Raw genomic sequence first — 19,735 nt, forward strand, 5'->3', positions numbered from 1 at the left:
TTCATGTAAATGAAACATGGAACAGTTCCCTTACAACAATTAATTAGTTGTTAATACAAAGATAACAGACGTGTATTCTTCTATACAGACATCGTTTAGTAGTTATTTGGTCTGGTCTGAGTCATTACTGCTGTGTAATAGAGTTGTATAGTCAAAGTTGTTGTTGGGTTGTTGATTATTGTTGGCCAGGGGAATGTTAATATACTTTTTTGGTGATGAAAAAAAAAAAAAAAAAAGAAAAAAAAAAAATTGAAGCAGTTGATTTTGTTTGTGCAACTTGATGATGATAGTTGTTTTTTTCTTGGGCTATTAAAATGCTGATTACATAAGCAGTGACACAAACGTGTGTGATATTATTATTATTATTATAATTAGTTAATTAATTAATTACACAAATCAGGGAGTTCAGGGTAATGCTATGGATGAGAGAGAATAATGTATATCTCTCCAATAGTATATATAATAAGATTAATATTCTCCAATTCTAATTTCTGTTTTTTTTTTTCAACCATATTTCCTCTTTTTTTAATAATTTGCTTGTTTCTTCTATATCTATCTATCATCACTTCTTTCAATTCAATTCAATCATGTCAATGTTACAATTACAATTACAATCACCTTTCACCTATACAAGGAAAACAAAGAATACCTCCACATCAAAGAAAAGATCGTACACTTCCACAGACAGTGACGATTTGCATCATTATGATTTACCTACCCCATCCACACCTTCGATTAATCATAAAAGACAAAAGGGTGATACACTTTCGCTTGTGCTGCCTCGTGAGGACAATGTTCTTATGGACAAACTAGCTACTATGGAGTCAAAAGTAAACAACTTGCAGGATTGCGAACTTAAATTTGAACTACAAGACTTGATTGAAGATAGTTTACAAATATTAAAAGACATAAAGTTACCTCGAAAATCATTTGATGAATTCTATACCCCAATGGCCGGGTCTACTTCCGATAATTCCATAACAAGTATCACAAACAACATCTATGAAACACCGAAAGACAGAATAATAAATCACGACAAGTTCACAAGCCCCCCTCAAATTCCAAAACTGGGCTACTATTTTCAAACAAAACTTGATGAAATCGAATCTACCGGCTTAGATTTATAGAGCAAGTATAGATACAATAGCAAAGAATAATGAATGAAAACCAAAAAGTTGATCTTTTTTGTTTTTAATTATTATTATTTATTTATTTAGTTTAATTAGGCTTTTCATCTTGTATTAATAATATATGTTTGTAACAAATATCATGTATTATTGTAGAAATTATAAGCTACTGTTTCTGATTTCAAAGTTGAAATTAAAGTGGATATTTTCTGTCTCTACCCTTTAAACAACTAAAAAAATATATAGCCAAATCACGTCAAATGATAATTAGTCAACAAAAAAAGGGGGACAGGAAGGAAAAAGAGGTGATCAATGGAGGTAATTGAAGGGGCACATAACAATATAGAGAAGTGGGTAAATCTGAACAATGGGTGTAAAAAATCAAATCAAGATATCTCCGTCGATCATCACCCGGTTGAACCATTTGTCTCAACAAAATTAAAACAATTAACAAACGCGATACAGTTTATGGAATGTTACGTATCTAGATATTCTTTATTGGTTGTTAATAGGCCGAATTAACCTTTCACGGTATTGTACAGGATAATACATTCCATTAATAATATTACCATGATTATGAATATGAATTTGAACTAAAAGTTAATAAAATTCCCTTAAAAATAAAAACCCCTTGGGTTGTATTGCCCACCTAGCATTTACTCTCACAGGGCCTAACAGGAAAAGTACAGAACGACAGATAATCTAAATAAATTCCCAATCAACTTTGCGTATTTGTGCATGTAAAACTAGAACTAATAATAACAGAAAAGAAAGGAAAAAGAAACCAAAACATTTCTAACACTCCATAATTACAACAGCAGGAGTTAAATTTTCCAAAAGTCAAATAGGGCTTACAACCTGTTCAAAATCACAATGTGCTTGTCACATCATGGAGAGTTTTGAGTGTGTGACCTCTTGAAACTTTCACTTCTTCTTCTTTTTTCAATGACTTGTTGATTTATTCTGTGGATCAAAAGGGGGGCTTTTTTTTTTCTCTTTTTTACTATCACTTTTTGTGCAACACAAACTTGCATTAATGCTAAATTGGACTGACAACTAAGGTTATGTTAAAACTTTATTAGACATACGATAATTTAACCCTTTTAAGTAATCAAAGTGGTTCTAAAGTTCAGGAACAGCAACCCTTTCATTCTTTTGTTTTAATAATTATTAATTTTAAACTTTGTTAAAAATTGGTCTAGGTTTTATGGATGAAAAAAATGTTGATACTAAGAAAACAAAACTAAGCAAAACAAAAGGATTCTTTCAAGCCAAATCTAAAATTAAACTAGCTAAACAATGATACTGTCTGTCACCTGAGAAGAGGTTTTCCTTTTTCTTATCTTTCTTTCAGTCAAGTTCCTCGTGGTTGATGTACAACTACAACCTCAGTAGAAACATGAACGTGTAGTATTGTCCTTCACAAAAGAATACCCCCCCGTAACAAGGAAAAGATGTCATCCGACTTGATGCTCTGTAATGCCTTCCATTAGTAGAAAAGAACACTTGAACGTATACATGCTTCTATGCTGGTCTGTTTTACAAGACGCAGTGCACATTGAATATATTGTGCTTATCGCATTTGAAGTAACCAGGCCGTATTTCTCAAAGGGGGGGGATTCTTTGGGGGAGGGTACCTATTGTTATCTCCATTTGTTACCCATGTAATATCACAACATAATGCTTCACACAAAACCTTGTTACCAATTTCTCTTATGATTACATTTATGTTGTTTATAATGAAGGGTTGGAAATCATATCCAATATTCACTAGTTTTGATCCTTTCAAAATTCCATGTACCTGACAAAAAAAAGGGAGATCAAATGACATGTTTGTTCCTTGAATGAGATCTGAATTTGATTTACTTGGTAGTTAAGCAAGTTGTTCAATTTTTTTTTCTTTCTTTCTTTCTTTTCTTGGATCAAGTATTTGCATAATGTGAACAATCTACATTTTCATTTGATACATGTAGTATCTGCAATTGTATTACACACCAGTTCATGCATAATTTTCGGATTAAACTGTCAAAATTATTTGCACACTGAGTAAAGAAAAATTCATACTATGACGATTAATATTCTTGACATTAGTGAGAAAGAAATCTCCATATTACCTAACCGCTCTTTTTCAATTGACGACTGTACTGTACATGGCAGGGACCAATAATTTTCTATTTCCTGTATTATTTTTTTCATTCTAAGTGGTTCTCACATAGTCCCATATAGCAGCCAGTTTAATGCCTTGTTTTTAATTGTACAGTTTTGGCCCACACACGCACAGGGATGCGTACACATAGAGCCCCTGATCATGGGGCAATGGACACGACCTCAGTGAAGAGAAAGTAAACAACTAACGATAGAAAGAACTGTCTTACGTACTGTAACTAATACATCACAGAAATCAAATATGCTTTGTACATAACTTACAGTGAATTATGGACATTGCCTGTAGCTTTCCCAGTGGATCACTTAGCAGTCAAGGGCTTGTCTGTACCCTCTGTAAGTTTTTTTTTAACGCGTCGAATCAGAATCCAATGCAACAACCCAAAAAAATTTTTTTTTTTTTTCGTCTTTGTTTTCAATTACATTTGGGTATTACTACGATAAACATTCACAAGAATTCGTACCCATATAGAACTCGCTTCAAACACTCTACTGTGAAAACATGGATTTTGAAGGAAGAGAAGACAAGGATGGTGTGAGACTCTCCTGGTCATCGTTACCAAAGTCAAAGTTGCAACACCAGAGAAACGTTATACCTATGGGGGCATTATACACTCCATTGAATGATAAATCGCCAATACCGTTATTGGACCAGAATAGCATTATCAGCTGTCGATCATGTAGAGCTGTATTAAGTCCCTTTGTTCAATGCAATAGTGGGGTTTGGACGTGCCTGGTTTGTAGTACAACAAATCAACTTCCAGCTTTAGTGGATGAACAGGGCCAACCGGCATTACCACTCAACTTAAACCAAGAGTTCACCACTGTTGAATATCAAACTGGGAGACTTGCTCCTTTACCTCCAGTATTTTTTTATGTCGTGGATACTATTTTCGAAGGGGACGATGTTGAAGGGGCATTCCAGCAACTCAAAGAAAGTTTGACTCTTTCCTTGAGTCTTTTACCAGAAAATGCTTTGGTTGGGTTCATTTCTTTTGGAAAACATGTGAAGATACACGATTTAAGTAGTAACGATAATTTGTCGTATACTTTCAATGGTAACAAGCAATATACATTGGAAAAATTGCAATCATCCCTTGGCTTGATCAGTAGTGGTTTAAGTGTTGCCAATTCAAAGGGTTCAAATGACAGTGGATATGAACAATTGATTGGAAATGTTGGTAAACGATTCTTACAACCAGTCACTATTGCTGAGTATCAATTGACAAATATTATAGAATCATTGGTGGTGGATCACTTTCCTCATAATGAGTACAGTCAACGTCCTGAAAGAGCTACCGGGTCAGCAATAAATATTGCATCTTTGTTATTGAAGACAATCTTAGGTAGTCAGCATCATGCTACTGGTGGCCATTTGATGGTTTTTATTGCTGGTGTTTGTACTTTGGGTCCAGGTAAGATTGTTGACTCTTTGTTGAAGGAACCTTTAAGATCACACCATGATATTATAAAATCACAAACCACCACAATTCACGCACCTTCGACTTCAAGTGTAGCCAAAAGCAACATGTCTTTATTCAAACATGCCAAATTGTTTTACGAACAAGTCACCAAGACACTTGTTTCTCTTGGTATTAGTTGTGATTTCTTCATTGGAAGCTACGATCAAGTTGGGTTGTACGAAATGGACGAGGTATGCTACAAAACAGGAGGTAGTGTAGTGCTTAGTGATTCCTTTAGTACGGCAATTTTTAAGCAAAGTTTTGTCAAATTTTTCAAGAAACTGGAAAGCGTTGAAGGCAATGAGGAACAAAATGCTGATGCTGGTGAATACTTGGATATGGGGTTCAATGCTACTCTAGAGGTAAAAACTGGTGTTGATTTAAAATTGAAGGCTTGATTGGGAACGCAACTCCTTTGCCCTTTAATAAAACAACACCTGCAAATGAACGAATGATCAGTAGCAATATAACTGGTGAAGGTAAAACTAACTGTTGGAAGTTGTGCAATGTGAATCCACACTCAACGTATGCTTTATACTTTGAGAAACAGGACAGTTTAAACACAATGACAACCATTCAATTCCTTTTTCATTATCAACATCCTTCAGGCGAAATGAGATTGAGAGTTACAACGATTGCCGTGAATATCATTGCTGATTCTGACCAGATTAATCTAGAATTGGGTTTCGACCAAGAAGCAGCAATTGTTTTAGTAGCACGTGACTCAATCAATAAGCTACAACCGGGTCATACAAAGGTAACCAAAGACTCCATAATTGTTAAACAATTGGATCAGACTCTTATTGATTTTTGCACGAGATACGCCGTATACACTAGTGGAATACTTGAGTCATTTAGATTAGCCCAGACATATTCCTTGTTTCCCCAATTCATTTACCACTTGCGACGCTCTCCATTTATCAATGTTTTCAACAGCTCTCCTGATGAAACCAGTTATGTTCGACATATATTCATGCATGAGGACACTTCCAATTCATTGTTAATGATACAGCCTACTTTGTTGTCATACGACATTAACACCTGGGGATCAGTTGTGGATGAAGCAACTGGAGCGACATTGGACGAACCCGAACCTGTTTTATTGGACTCTTTGAGTTTGGGAAGTTCAAAGATCTTGTTATTAGACACTTTTTTCCAAATATTAATCTATCATGGTGCACAAGTTGCTGAATGGAGAAAGGCTGGTTATCACGAACAAGCTGAATATGAATATTTTAAAGATTTCTTGGAATCCCCGAAAAAGGAAGCCATGTTGTTGTTGATGGATAGATTCCCATTGCCTAGATTTATTGATTGTGATGAAGGGGGTTCACAAGCAAGATTTTTGATGGCCAAATTGAATCCAAGTACCAGTTATGCAACTAATGTGAACCATTTTTACGGAACTGGAGATCGAAATGATGTGTTTACGGATGATGTTAGCTTACAACTGTACATGGACCACATACAAAGAGTAGTCACTTCCAAGAAATAGATAAATATAAAATAGTGTCTATACATTTGTTGTATTTATAGATAATAAAAGAACTAGTTAGATGGTGTTTCAGTTCCTCTTTTCCGTGCTTTAAGAATAGATCTTTTTAGAAATTGAGTTCTAAACTGTTGGTGTTCTTGCTGTGATGAACTTTGATTTTCTTTCTCTATATCTTCCAACTCTTCAGTATTAACAACTTCAGTTTCTTCCTTCAACGTGAAATTGGTGTTTCTATTACAAACTAAATGCTCTTTGACACTACCAATGAACTTTCCATTTTCATCGAATATCAACTCTGATCCTTGTAGTCTATTCCAATTTGTTTCGAAAATCCTCCTATCTATAAGTACAGAATTATCGATTACTCTTGAGCGACTTTGTGTTCCATGAGTAGCTGATTTCTGAGATACATTATTTGATATCTTGACCAATGGATGAGTTTCCTTCAAATCAGTAAATTGAAGTTGTGCAGACGGTTTTATTACCGTATTCTTGGCTTTGGGAGCTTGTCCTGGCTTCAACAGTGAATCATCTTCATTATCTGCCTTGATATTTGACAATGGTAAATCTATAGTAACGTAAAATGTCTAGTAATGTTAGTATACTATTCTTTTTCGTAAAACAATAAATACAAACTGCCGAAGGACTCATTCAATACATTGAAACCAAGATAAAAAAAAATATAAATAAATAAAGAAAATAGTGAAAAAAAAAAGACCAAAATAACTGTCTATATCTATATTTCGTTTGTCGTGTGTCTCGGCAATTTTCTATTTAAGTCTTTGTTAATATATCAGATAATGCTCTTACGTACTTCAAATTCCTCTTCATTTCCATCAACTTCTGATCCAGTGGCCAAGTCAGTAATTGGTGCATTCTCTTTGGCTTGTTTTTGTTGTTGTTGTTGTTGTTGTTCTGCCAATGCTTGATCTATTGCTTTTCTTCTTGCTATGTCTTCTGCTGAACCAGCTTCAACACCTTGTCGGAAGTCCCAGTTCATCTCTTCTCCCTTAGTTAAGAACTCACAGTTACCATTCATAACAATCTTCCATTTATTACTATCATCATTGTTGCTTTTAATGAATTTTGATAAAGAACAAGAACCAGCACGTATCAAAGTCTGTTTGTCATCAATATAATCAAATACTGAGCTCAATCCTAAAAGGGCTGAGGCTAAAGCAATCTTAGTTGCAGCATGAGTAACAATCAATATCGTATCAATTTCAGGATATCTTTCTTCAAAAGTTGGTATGAAACGCTTCCAGAATTCTTGACTTCTTTCGAAAATTTCTTCCTCTGTTTCCCCATCAACATTTGGTATAACATTCAAATTATCTCTTGGCCATTTATCCTCGTCAATTAAAACAGTACCAAAGAACTCATTCAATTGTTTATAATCAGCTGGAATTGGTTTGGTTGGTCTATTTTTACGAAACCATTCCCCTACTCCTCGATCAATGGCAATTTTCACATCCAATTTCTCTGAAACTGGTTTAGCTGTTTCTATACAACGATAAAAGGGTGAAGCAATAATGAATTGTGGTTTTTCATTGCTTGGTAAAGATTCAAGATAAGCACCTAATTGTTTTGCTTGTTCAACACCATGTGCAGCTAATGGAGGGTCACTATCAATTCCAGTTAATGGTTCAGGATGAGGTGGAGGTAACCAGTTTGATCTGTACCCATGTCTAGCGATATAAATAGTTTCTATTGTCATTATTTTAGTGTAGGTGGCTATGATTTCAAAAAGAGTCAAGTACAGTAAACAATTGAATTTTTTTTTTCTTTTTTTTTTTTTTTACTTCGTCGCAGTGTCAATGTATGGGTCTGGTGTCTTCCTTTTTCCCTTTTTTTTTTTTTCTTCTGAAGTTACTCACCAGATTGTACGTCAAACAACGTGTTGCATCGTTTGTCACAACACGCAATCTTTGTCAACTACTACATTGATTCATTAATCTATTAAAATATGGATACTGAATTACAATAATGATTATTCATAAAATTCCGAGATTATACGCATTATTTAGAGTATTCCTCCCTGTTGACCTTTTTGTTTTTATATATTTAAGTTATATAGATAAGTATACATGATTTTGTTTCGCAACTATTCTTTCAATTAGATCAACAATTCCAATGGGTTTTCAACAATTCTCTTCAATTCCTTCATCCATTCACCACCCAAAGCACCATCGATAACTCTGTGATCAAAGGTACCAGTAATAGTAATGACATCGTCGAAAACGAATCCTTGTTCATTGACTTCACTTGGAACAGCTTTCTTTTCAGTAGTACCAATAGCAAGAATGGCAGATTGTGGTGGGTTAATAATTGAAGTGAAGGCTGTAACAGCATTGTTCATACCCAAGTTGGAAATACAAATGGTACCACCTTGGAATTCTTCTGGAGCCAATTTTCCGATCTTGGCTCTCTTACCCAAGTCCTTAACTTGGTTTGAAATATCAGCCAAACCTTTAGATTCAGCATTGAAAACAATTGGTGTAATTAAACCAGTTGGTGTGGCAACAGCTACAGAAACATCAACATTCTTATATTGTCTGATAACACCTTGTTCGCCCAACCAAGCAGAGTTAACTTCTGGAACTCTAACACAGGTTCTGGCAATAGCCTTGATCAACAAATCGTTGATGGACAATTTGTATCTATCTTCAGCAGTGGAGTTTAAGGAAGCACGCAATTTCAATAATTTAGAAACAGAAATTTGGGATTGGATGATGTAAGATGGAGATTGTTGAGTGGATTGCAACAATCTGCTGGCAATGGTCTTTCTCATAGAGGTGATTGGAATGTCTTCGTATGTAGCACCTGGAGCTGGAGCAGCAGCTGGGGTGGTAGCAGCAGCAGCAGGCTTAGATTCGAGACCTTCAATGTCCTTAGCAGTAATTCTTCCGTGTGGACCTGAACCTTTAACACCCTTCAAAGAAATACCCTTTTCCAAAGCAATGGTCTTAGCCAATGGAGAGGCAAAAATTCTATCAGTTGGGGCTTGTTTTGAGGCAGCTGAGCTTGATGTGGAAGCAGCAGCTGGTGATTCTTTGGCTGATTTAGATTCTTCTTCTTTTTTTGGAGCTTCGCTTTCAGCTGGAGCAGCACCTTGTGGAGCTTCACCGGCATCAGCAGCAGTAAAGTTTTCAAATGCAGAAACTTCGCTGGCATCTTCAACATAGACAGCAATTGGTTGACCAACTGGAACTTCTTTAGAACCAGCATCCATCAAGATTTTAGCCAAATAACCTTCTTCTTGGAATTCAAAATCCATAGAGGCTTTATCGGTTTCGATTTCGGCAATTGGTTCACCTGGGGCTAATTCATCACCAACCTTTTTAGCCCAAGATTGAATATTACCTTGTGTCATGGTTGGGGACAAGGCTGGCATGTGGATGACAGTGTGTGGTGGAAACTTACCAGAAGAATACAATCTAGCTAAGTTCAAAAATGAAGAAGTGTTAACTTTTGGAGCAATGGCACGGGTTGCCATTACTGATCTAGAAACTGTAAATAAAGCAGACATTGGAAATTGAAGCGTGGAATAGATAAGAAATGGATTCTTTATTTTATAATTCAGTCCGTTTTTAAAATATATTTCGAAAACAGAACAGGAACAGCAAATTAACTAAAGAGAATTCCAATTGATTAAAATTTTCAAACAAAAAAAAAATAAAACGAATCCAAAAGATTTCCAAGGTGTATTGGTGGGTTTTTTTTTGGGTTTTGGTGAATTTTTTTTTTAGAAAAAGAATTTTTTTCTAGGTTTTGTTCTTCCCTCTTCGTTCTGATGGATTGATCTTGTCCGCAATGTATCGCTTCTGGTAAGCGTGTGTTTTCGGCTGTACATCTCCGTAAATTGAAATTTACACACTACCCAACATGCAAAAAAAAAAAAGAACCACATTGTACAATAAATCAAATCTTGAAGTACATTGTTGGAATAAGTCATAGTGTTGTCTAGCGATCATGGGATTATTCCAAAAACAGTAAGGTCTTCACACAGACTTCAGATTTTATATTACTATCTATATTAAATCTATGTTGTCACTATTGAAGTATTTTTTGGATAATCGACTTTCATCGCCTTTTCTATTTGCAATCATGGAGGATACATCCTTATAACCACTGTCCTTTTTAACATCATCAGCGTAAACGACTGTAGCAGCTCCGTTATTGATCAATGCGTCTTTGGCTGTGGCCCATGAGAACCTTGCAAACCCAAAACACCACCCAAAAATGCTATCAACATTTGAATTTAGCCATGTCTTAGTGTTTGGGTCGCTTGGGTATCCAGAACCCAACTTGTGACCCTTGAGAATATCAAGATGATTATTGTAATAAGCAATATTTTTGTCTCTTGTCACTTTAGCCACCACAGAAGCTGCACTAACTATCGGATAAATACTATCTGCTTTCTTCGCAACAGTGATCTCAATATCTGGAAATATACCTTTCAATTTAGCTTGGTACGTTGCTGGTGGGCCGACTGTGTCGACAAATATCTTTGAAATTTTAACACCCTTTTTCAAAACCTGTTTAATTAAGTTAATTGTGACATCGTGAGCCTGACTATTCAAGTTGTAGGCTCCCTTGCCGGAAGATTGTAGCATGCCACTAGAAATGTCTCGAGCTGTCATTGATGTCGTCGCCCAGCCAATAACCTTGCTCAACCCCTTTTCATTGTCTGAGCTTTCTTCAATAAGTCGAAATAGTTCTTCTCTTTTGGATTCAGTGAGTACTTTTGAATCTGCAAAGCCATACTTCTTTTGTAATCCGTCCAGAAAAGACTCCAAAGCGTACGCAACACCATACACCATTGGACCCAACACTGGCCCTCTGCCAGCTTCGTCAACACCAAGTACAATAGGTTCAGAGTCATTGGCAACAATACTTTCTGGTACTTCTGAAATATAGGTCGAGGTGATGAATTTGAAGGGATCGTTAATTGTAGTGACTGAAACTGGGGCCCATGTATCTCTGGACCGTTTATTGGATGAGATTAGCTCCTCTGACTCTTCATCCAATTCTGGGTCTACCTCTTCTATTTTTCTCTTCAATACACTTGAAGTAGTTGTAACTGTATCGACTGTTGACATCTAAGTATGATCCTTCTGAAAGAATAGTGAACCCAATGTTTATTAACTAAAAAAAGATTTTCTTTTTTTTTTAGTCGCCAAAAAAACGGCGCGCGTTTGGCTTATGTAATCACTCGACGATTTGACGCGTAATTATGATCCATTTTGTGCCTGATTCTTCTAACGCAAATAAGAATCAAGTAGAACCTATTAGTATGGGATCAAACCTGGTGACCTGAAAACCCTGTTGTATTAAAAAAGTGCTGAATAGAACTGTATATATTTCTGCTAATGTGTTTCTCAAGAATTGGGATTTTTTTGGCACTAGCTTTGACAGACAGCTACAAGTAAAAACACAAGTTTTCCTATCTACAGGCCTAGAAAATTATGGTACCTATAATAGATACCAGATAATTGGATGCCTTGTTGTTTTACTTTGTAAGAAACAAGTTTATTTTATGTGTTTCAGTTGAGTTTCATCTAATACAAAATTCTCAATCTCTAACGAATTAAAAAAAAAAATAAGCTTTTCCGTTGTGCAAAGTTCCGTATCGTCTAATTAATGTTGGAAACTCTGCTATTAGGGCTAACATGTAAGTTGAAAACAGTAACATATATCCTTTATAGGAAGCAATTTGAAATTGCTTGAGGTGGTGTTACTGTCATTCCTTTGTTTTGTTGTTGGTAACATTTGCATTCGTCCACAATGATTGTGCATTCGAGATTCTTCGTAAATCTTCAGCACCAAATCTATTTTTAACAACTGAAAATAAACCCAATGTATTTAATAGAATAGTAGCAATTACACACTGACTACTTCCTATTTGACATCACGGTTGCTTACTTAATCTGTGCATCATTACGTAAGTTTGTATATCCAAATAAAATTACACCTTTCATACTATTTCATAGAAATAATGATGCAACCCCAATGTTTTTTGTTTTGCTAAATTGTAAGAAATCTCACATCGTATTCTGTTTCTTGTTTGTTTTTTTTTTTTAACTTTTTTTTCCTCCTCCCTTTCAGCAAACTTTAAATCTGCAGACACGGCACCGCAAAAACTTCAAATCAAAGACACACTCTTTTGAATACTAGAAGAAGATCACCAGAGTTCGTGGAGACAGGACATCCATACAAGCCAATAGCTAGTTCTTTACTATATATATAACTATATACACATACTGATAATGAGTAACAAACGATATAGTCACCTATCTACAACGAGGAAAGAACACTTTAATACGGAAAAGGAGATCCAGAAGTACCAGTTGGATGTATCCACTTTTGATGTTATCAAGGTCAACAACTTCAGAAACTATAACTGCTCCACGCTCTTCTGGTATTTTTACATGTGGACATTGGTTTTCTTGTCGTTTGCATTGTTGGCCACTGATGTATATTCCTGTCTAAACATCTTAGTCTTCCACAAATGGGCCACAGATGACTACAAACCCTATGCATACGCCATTGCCAAATGGATCTTCACCGGCTGTATAATATTTCAGTTTGTGTTGTTATTCTACCATTGGATGTGGGCGATTCATATCTTGAGGACGAAGAACATAGCATTGGTCTATTTGAATTCCATTGCCAAGAAGGTGTATTCTATCAGGAGCTATGATTACTTTTGCTTGTTGAACAACATCAACGAAGGAAGCTTTTTTGATTGGTGCTGCTTTCTAACTTACTACGAGTTGGACAACGCTCTCCAGATACTTGTTGCTGATACTCCGCGTCAAGTCATCAATGTTTTGACGCTACGATACTATGCCACTGGTGGTGAGTTGAACAATAACATTCTCCAGAACATTGAAGACATCGCAAAGACCAACTTGTACTTGTCTATTATTCTTAGCTTCATGTGCTTGTCGGTGTTCATCTATGCCATCTTTTTCTTTCGATTTTTGTTTGGCATGATCTGCTATGTTCCATTGAAAGTTCAATTGAAAAAGGACAACTACAATTCATTCAAGGACTACTGTTGTAGCATAGTGAATGATCACATTGAGAATGCTGTCCGTTTGAACCATAAATCGAAGACAGTGTTGTTGGAACAAGGTATTCTATCAGAAGAGAGAATTGCCAAATTGCCGGTGTTGGGAGAAAATCCTCCAAATTACAACGACTACTCGAAAACCTTTTACCGAACCACTACTCAAGACTACTCTACAAAGGAATCCATTATCCCGTTGGGTAATATGAAGAACAGGTCTGATTCGACACATGACTTGGGGGTTCAATATGGTAACCAAAAGGAGGAACATGTGTACTCTCCTATCAACGACCAGCCAAACATCGCAAGCAAGAGGTTGAGTGAATTGAGAGATAGATATAACGGTCAAAATTTGACATATTCAAATGTGGATACCCATGCAAACAAGGTTGAACGCACCTACCAACAAGACTTTGCAAATTATAAACCTAGATTGAAATCCATTGAGAGCCAAAGTTCGGTTACTCCATCTGCTCCTCGACATAACAATATTAGATCCAACAGTTTGCCATACCAGGAGACTACCTCCAAGAACAATATTGGAAAGTTGCCTGAGAGATCATTTACAGATAATCTAGAATATCATCCAAAAAGAAAGCAGCCACCTCCGTTGATACTTGACAACATGAATATGGAAGAAGGGTTTGAACATGCGGATGAGGAAGATGGAAAAACAGTTCTTGAACTGTACCCAATTCAACCACTAGAAAAGACCTACATGCAAGAGTACCAGAAATCTGATTATAGTCTTACACAACAGGGCAATGAATTAGCTTCACAAAGTGACCAAGTTCTGTCTTGGAAGCTCGGGAATTCCCAGTTGGTTAACCCCTTCATGAACTCTACCGAGGAGCTTTCCACGCCATTAGTCGAATCAGCAGGTTTCTCCAATCAGATGACGTATCGGGACAACGATTCCATTCCAGAGGAACAAAACAAAGACGGCTCCAAAGAAGTTGTAGCGTCTAGATCTGAAGTGTACCCTGTCAACGATGGTGTCTTTGATGAACTATTAGACGATATCAGTTTTAGAAATACTAATAATGAAGATACACCATATCCGGTACGTGGGGTGTCAAAGTATTTCAGTAGTGACTAAATAGACTGTATAGACTTTCAAATGTAGAATGACTTAATTCAAAGAAGCTGACTCTTTAGTAACATAACCTGGAACATGGTTCGACTGCAAAAGTCTTAAATGTGTTTCGTTTGTTCTCAATGTGTTAACTACAAGCCGGGACATCAGCCAGAGAAACTATTATTAGTAAACGGAAAAAAAACAAAATATTCGCATCTCTTTGGATCGCTTTAACAGATGAGGGAGTCTGCTGTATGGCAACTATGCCATAGAGCCCTCTTTACAAGTTTCCGGATCTCAGTTTCGGTTTGCCCATGGAGTCACGTGGTGATTGGTTTTGTGTCATTTTTGACTAAGCTTTTCTTTTGGTATGCCCCATACATTATTCTTTGGTATGCCAACGTCTTGTTTGGTATGCTTCTTCATGAGTTTTATGTTATGCTTCGGACCTGTTTACTTGTTATGCTCGGCCCAAATCTGTTTGATATGCTCGGGTGAAACCAATTTGATATGCTCGGCCGAAATTAGTTTGTTATGCTCGGTCTTTATTAGTTTGCTATGCTCGGCTCAATGTTTATTTGGTATGCTCGGGTAAAGCTAATTTGATATGCTCGGGTGAATATATTTTTGGTATGCTTGGTGGTCCCTATTTGATATGCTCAGTGGACCCTATTTGTTATGCTTGGTGGTCCCTATTTGTTATGCTCGGCCGAAACTAATTTGATATGCCTCTTCGAATGTTTTTTGTTATGCTCTGCTGAATTTTATTTGTTATGCTTCTTCCAACATTTTATGGTATGCCCACTGAACCCTGTATGTTATGCTGGGCTGGATCATATATGATATGCCCGGTGATTGTATCTAGAGTTTTGTGATTCACCGACCCTGAATGCGTCATCTTGTTGCAAGCTTTCCTAAAGTTCAATCATCAAGGGACTTGGGGTATGACCGGAACTATGTGTCGACGGTCGGAAGTGCTTAGCATGGGGAGTAAGTCAATGTTTGACAGAGGTGTCCACTTGATAGCCTGGTAATTGCCAAATCATTGTAGGAGTACCGCTCCTCAATCTGACTGACCAGGCAGTCATATATGTTTGGTAAGATCATGAATTCAAGGTGTCAATTTCCCTTTAATTATCAATGCATTATCAAGTCATCCACGGCTTCAATTGATGGATAGTAGGGTAATAGATTGACTATAGCCAACATGTAGACTAATAGATAGGATACCAGGACTAAAGCGTGAAATAAAGACAAATATTCCACACATTAAACATACCATTGGTGTACTTTATTAGCTACTTTCAAGATCCACAACCTATAATACTAATGGAGTTGTCATAACCTGTGATAGCAACAGTTGTAGCAGCTACAGAAGCTGTAGCAACGACTCTGTGATTAGTACTAGACATAATAATTACCAAATCTATTTCTGTATAAGTTTACATACAATACCATATGATAAAGCAGACGTATATACAGCTATCCATTGTGTGATCCTAGTATATCGGCTGCCCTTTTGATAACACACGTTCTGCTATTCTACCAACACACATGCAACGTACAATGCCAGTGTTTCTTCATACATTATATCAAACTTTAATTCACTATATTGGTGGTAATGGCACAACTAACGTTCTTAAGAGCATCATACACCAAAATAGATCACTATCAGTGTCATCTCATGGTCTTTGCAAGTAACTTGGGTATTGTCATTGTTGGTGTCTATTCCACTATGAAATGTCGTTTGCACCCTTTGTCGCAAGTTGAATGCTGCGTGTCGCATCTATCATGTCGCGCATATCATGTCGGATGTACCATGTCGCATCTATCATGTCGCGTATCTCGTGTCGCTGTTACCTACGACATGTGTACCCATGCGACACATATGACAGGCGACATTTTAAGGTTTATCCGATATCAGACATTTTTGACAGAAAAAGTTTGACACTCAAGTAATGTCGGAACACACATTTTAGCTACCACGCGACATTGCGGAAAAGGAAAAGTAAAAGTAAAAACGGAGATATCAGAAAGTCGCACGACAGTCGCTCTTTTTCCGTGTCGCAAAATTCTACAACTAATTGTATGTGTGGAAACTAGTGCCAAACACAGCAAAGATATTTGTATAGTCATATGGAGACTGAATAAGACTTAGAATGCTGTTATTCAAATATGAGAGTTATTACGTAGGATATCGGAACACTGCTGACCCGGAAGTGCGAAAGTATCGGGTCATATCGTTAGAAAGGGTCTTACATATAGATCACAAAGCCTGGCTTCCCCTTCAAGGAGGAGCATATCATTAACGAAGAATAACATAAAAGCGCTCAACTACTGGAATAACAAAAAAAGAGTGGGGCAGCTGCATAACAAAAAGATCTTTGTGTTCTATCATATCAAACTCCTGGCATAGCAAAGGTGTTTTTGTTATGCTGATTATTTCGATATGCTAGCTATTTCGATATGCTAGTTATTTCGATATGCTGATTATTTGATATGCTGATTATTTGATACGCTAATTATTTTGATACGTTGACTATTTTGATATGTTGTTTATTTGTTATGTATATTATTTGATATGACATTTATTTGTTATGTTATTTATTTGATATGTCATTTGTTTGTTATGCTATTTATTTGATATGTCATTTGTTTGTCATGCTCTATATTTGTTATGCTGTGTGTTTGTTATGCCCGATATTTGGTATGCTGATTTATTTGATATGGCATTTATTTGTTATGCTCGATATTTGTTATGCTTGTTGTTCATTTTTTTTGTTACACTGCGAAACACTTTGATATGCACTAGTAAATTTATTTGTTATCCAGCTAGTTGACGTGTTTTCTGGTATGCTGGTTCTATTTATGGTATGATCGTATCTCACACTGTTTCTATACTCTATTCCTCACTTCAGTTCGTATTATATGAACGTAATTTGCAAGTACACTAATTTTCAAAATATAAACTGATGGGAAATTTTGATGGTGTTTTGCTGCAAATTTATACAGAAAATACACAACAAATAGAACACACACATATCTAGTAACTACAATGTAACACGTAGCAAAATTAACTCACACTAAGTTCAGCGTATACGTTTCCATTATCATTTCACGTTGTCTCCAGGCATCTGTGGTCCTGTACTGTTAGCAGTAGACAACTTAGTGGTGCTACCAAAACACAAATTCACCACTTTGCACGACCATCGCGGAATTTCCTCTAAATGAACCAATTACAGATTAGCACCTGGTTACGGTTGCTGGAGGACAAAAGGAGACACAATGGACGTGTGTGTCTCTATTATGGTGTTGTAAAATGTTGTGTGCTGTCTAGTTGGAGTACTCATATGTGTGTTAGTGTCAATTGCAACACACAAGAACCTCTTAGTGGAGACCAACAATACCAAATGCCAGCTCAGCAATTAGAAGTAGCTATTTATACTGCATCATTTTCCTTCACCAATCTCTTGCTTGAAATCAAATTTTGGGTACTTTCTTGTGGTGGTTCCCTACACTTTGTCGGGTAATTTGCTCCTGTATTTTCGGCTGTTGCAAAAGTTTTTTCTAAGGGTGTGGGATTGAAACACAGACACAGACGCAGGTATCAAACACAAAAAGGGAGGGTGAACTGACCATATGTCACAGGGTAACTGCACTTGACGTAAAGTTATTGTGTTTGTTACAAATCTGTGACAACGAGTCGAACAATCCTAAATTGTTAGAACTCGACAAGTTATGAATTATGGTGGTTATTTAACTAAAGTAACATTAAGATAAATTAGTTGGAATTTGTTGAATTGACAAATTAGTGGCAATAACGTGAGATGACTATATGCAGGAGCATTAGTTAGAGAAACTATTTAAGTGAAGAGAAAAACAGATTATTCTTATATATGACTTTTATAGAGTATCGACGTTTAAGAGTAATTATCTGATTATACGATTTACTAGATTTAGACTTAACTTAAGTGAAGGTTCATTATAACAACTAGCTTAAAGTAACATTCATTCCCGTAGTTGGTATCATTTGCTTTATCAGAAACCCTTTTGCCACCGCTGATTATTGTTCAACTTACGTTATATTAATAACTGCGTTAGTTGCATTTCCTTGGATCACTTAACAGTTTAGGGTTTTACTGTGTGACAGGAATTTTGGTGGTCCCTAGCAGGAACGAACGAACTTAGTGAATATCTTGATGGATATTTCAAACAACTAGCACCATAACTACAAAGAAAGCTATATGGGCAATGCGGGATTATAAAAAGTCTAATCGTAATTAAACGAAGATCATTTCCATAAAGGACATTGAGGTGTCATAGGAACACAAGATGCTGCTGAAAGTAATCAGTGAGAGTTGAGCTAGAAGTATTTAGTCAGGTTTTAACAAGTATGGCCATACGATAAAGTTATAACTACCTGGAGCTAAGAAGAGAGGTGAGTAGACTTGGCTTAGGATCAAGGGACTACAAGATAACTCCTTCACCTTCTACTGGATCACTCAATAGACTGGGAGCTTAGGACTTCTATAAAATTACTACAGCTTATGGATAATTGGTCATTTGGAAGTAAGGTGTTACATCAAGTTTCAACATTGGATTCATCAATTATTTGGGAATAATTTAAGCCAAGATGTCTGACCAATAAGAACAGAGGAATGCAAACCTTTTAATTACTTCGGGACCGTTTGTTTTACATGGAATCCTTTTAAGGAATGCCGATCTTAAATTGACCAAGTTTTGTGGATAAAATTCCCACTTGGATTGACTTGACAACAAATTGATCAAGTATTTGATAAAAAAAAAGAGACCTTTGATTGGTCGAATTTATTTGAGAAGAAAATTTCCCTGCAGGTTGACTTATAATTAGTGGAATATTACCTAAAACGGATATTTCATCTATAGTTTACTATTAAATGGTGAAAAATGTAACTGGAAGTATATAATAGGAGAATATGACTTAGGACGAGTAATTCATCGAGAAGTCAGGGTTCATTAGGACTATAGTCAAAAACATTACTCAGAGATTAAAACTACACCAGAATCAATTTCGAACCAATTACTAAAATTAAGATGTCAGGATTTAACCATTACAGAAGAACTTATGATGAAGATCAATTGGATGACGACACCAGATTGATCGAAGAAACAAACCAAAATCAGGAGGAAGCTACCTTGAATCAAATGGAGAAATTATTACAAGCCTTCAGAGAAAGAGACACTAAGGTTAAGGATTTGGAAACAAAATTGGATAAAATGGATGATTTAATGATTAAATTATTTGCCAAGATTTCAATCCTAGCAGAGAAGTCATCAACTCGGGAAAAGGAAAAT

At 36.2% G+C, this 19,735-nt stretch overlaps 7 protein-coding genes across 7 annotated transcripts; 4 read left to right on the forward strand and 3 right to left on the reverse strand. All coding sequences in view use genetic code 12, as the record gives it.

The window, feature by feature from the left end:
* Nucleotides 1–587: 587 nt before the first annotated feature.
* CTRG_05080 (uncharacterized protein) lies at nt 588–1,127 on the forward strand (the record flags this gene model as incomplete). Its single annotated transcript, XM_002550736.1, has 1 exon — nt 588–1,127. The coding sequence occupies one exon, from the start codon at nt 588–590 to the stop codon at nt 1,125–1,127; it is 540 nt and encodes a 179-aa protein (XP_002550782.1).
* Nucleotides 1,128–3,792: 2,665 nt separating this feature from the next.
* CTRG_05081 (uncharacterized protein) lies at nt 3,793–5,151 on the forward strand (the record flags this gene model as incomplete). The annotated part of the gene is made up of 1 exon (XM_002550737.1): nt 3,793–5,151. The coding sequence occupies one exon, from the start codon at nt 3,793–3,795 to the stop codon at nt 5,149–5,151; it is 1,359 nt and encodes a 452-aa protein (XP_002550783.1).
* Nucleotides 5,152–5,204: 53 nt separating this feature from the next.
* Nucleotides 5,205–6,248, forward strand: CTRG_05082 (uncharacterized protein; the record flags this gene model as incomplete). Its single annotated transcript, XM_002550738.1, has 1 exon — nt 5,205–6,248. One exon carries the CDS (start codon nt 5,205–5,207, stop codon nt 6,246–6,248), a length of 1,044 nt encoding a protein of 347 aa, XP_002550784.1.
* Nucleotides 6,249–7,041: 793 nt separating this feature from the next.
* Nucleotides 7,042–7,965, reverse strand: CTRG_05083 (transcription factor TFIIIC subunit; the record flags this gene model as incomplete). Its single annotated transcript, XM_002550739.1, has 1 exon — nt 7,042–7,965. The coding sequence occupies one exon, from the start codon at nt 7,963–7,965 to the stop codon at nt 7,042–7,044; it is 924 nt and encodes a 307-aa protein (XP_002550785.1).
* Nucleotides 7,966–8,364: 399 nt separating this feature from the next.
* On the reverse strand, nt 8,365–9,777 carry LAT1 (dihydrolipoyllysine-residue acetyltransferase; the record flags this gene model as incomplete). The annotated part of the gene is made up of 1 exon (XM_002550740.1): nt 8,365–9,777. One exon carries the CDS (start codon nt 9,775–9,777, stop codon nt 8,365–8,367), a length of 1,413 nt encoding a protein of 470 aa, XP_002550786.1.
* Nucleotides 9,778–10,279: 502 nt separating this feature from the next.
* RNH35 (ribonuclease H2 catalytic subunit) lies at nt 10,280–11,350 on the reverse strand (the record flags this gene model as incomplete). The annotated part of the gene is made up of 1 exon (XM_002550741.1): nt 10,280–11,350. One exon carries the CDS (start codon nt 11,348–11,350, stop codon nt 10,280–10,282), a length of 1,071 nt encoding a protein of 356 aa, XP_002550787.1.
* Nucleotides 11,351–12,517: 1,167 nt separating this feature from the next.
* KCH1 (Kch1p) lies at nt 12,518–14,422 on the forward strand (the record flags this gene model as incomplete). Its single annotated transcript, XM_002550742.1, has 1 exon — nt 12,518–14,422. One exon carries the CDS (start codon nt 12,518–12,520, stop codon nt 14,420–14,422), a length of 1,905 nt encoding a protein of 634 aa, XP_002550788.1.
* Between the last annotated feature and the right edge of the window lie 5,313 nt (nt 14,423–19,735).

Source organism: Candida tropicalis (genome assembly GCF_000006335.3).
Source record: "Candida tropicalis MYA-3404 genomic scaffold supercont3.7, whole genome shotgun sequence".
Classification (NCBI taxonomy): Eukaryota; Fungi; Ascomycota; class Pichiomycetes; order Serinales; family Debaryomycetaceae; genus Candida; species Candida tropicalis.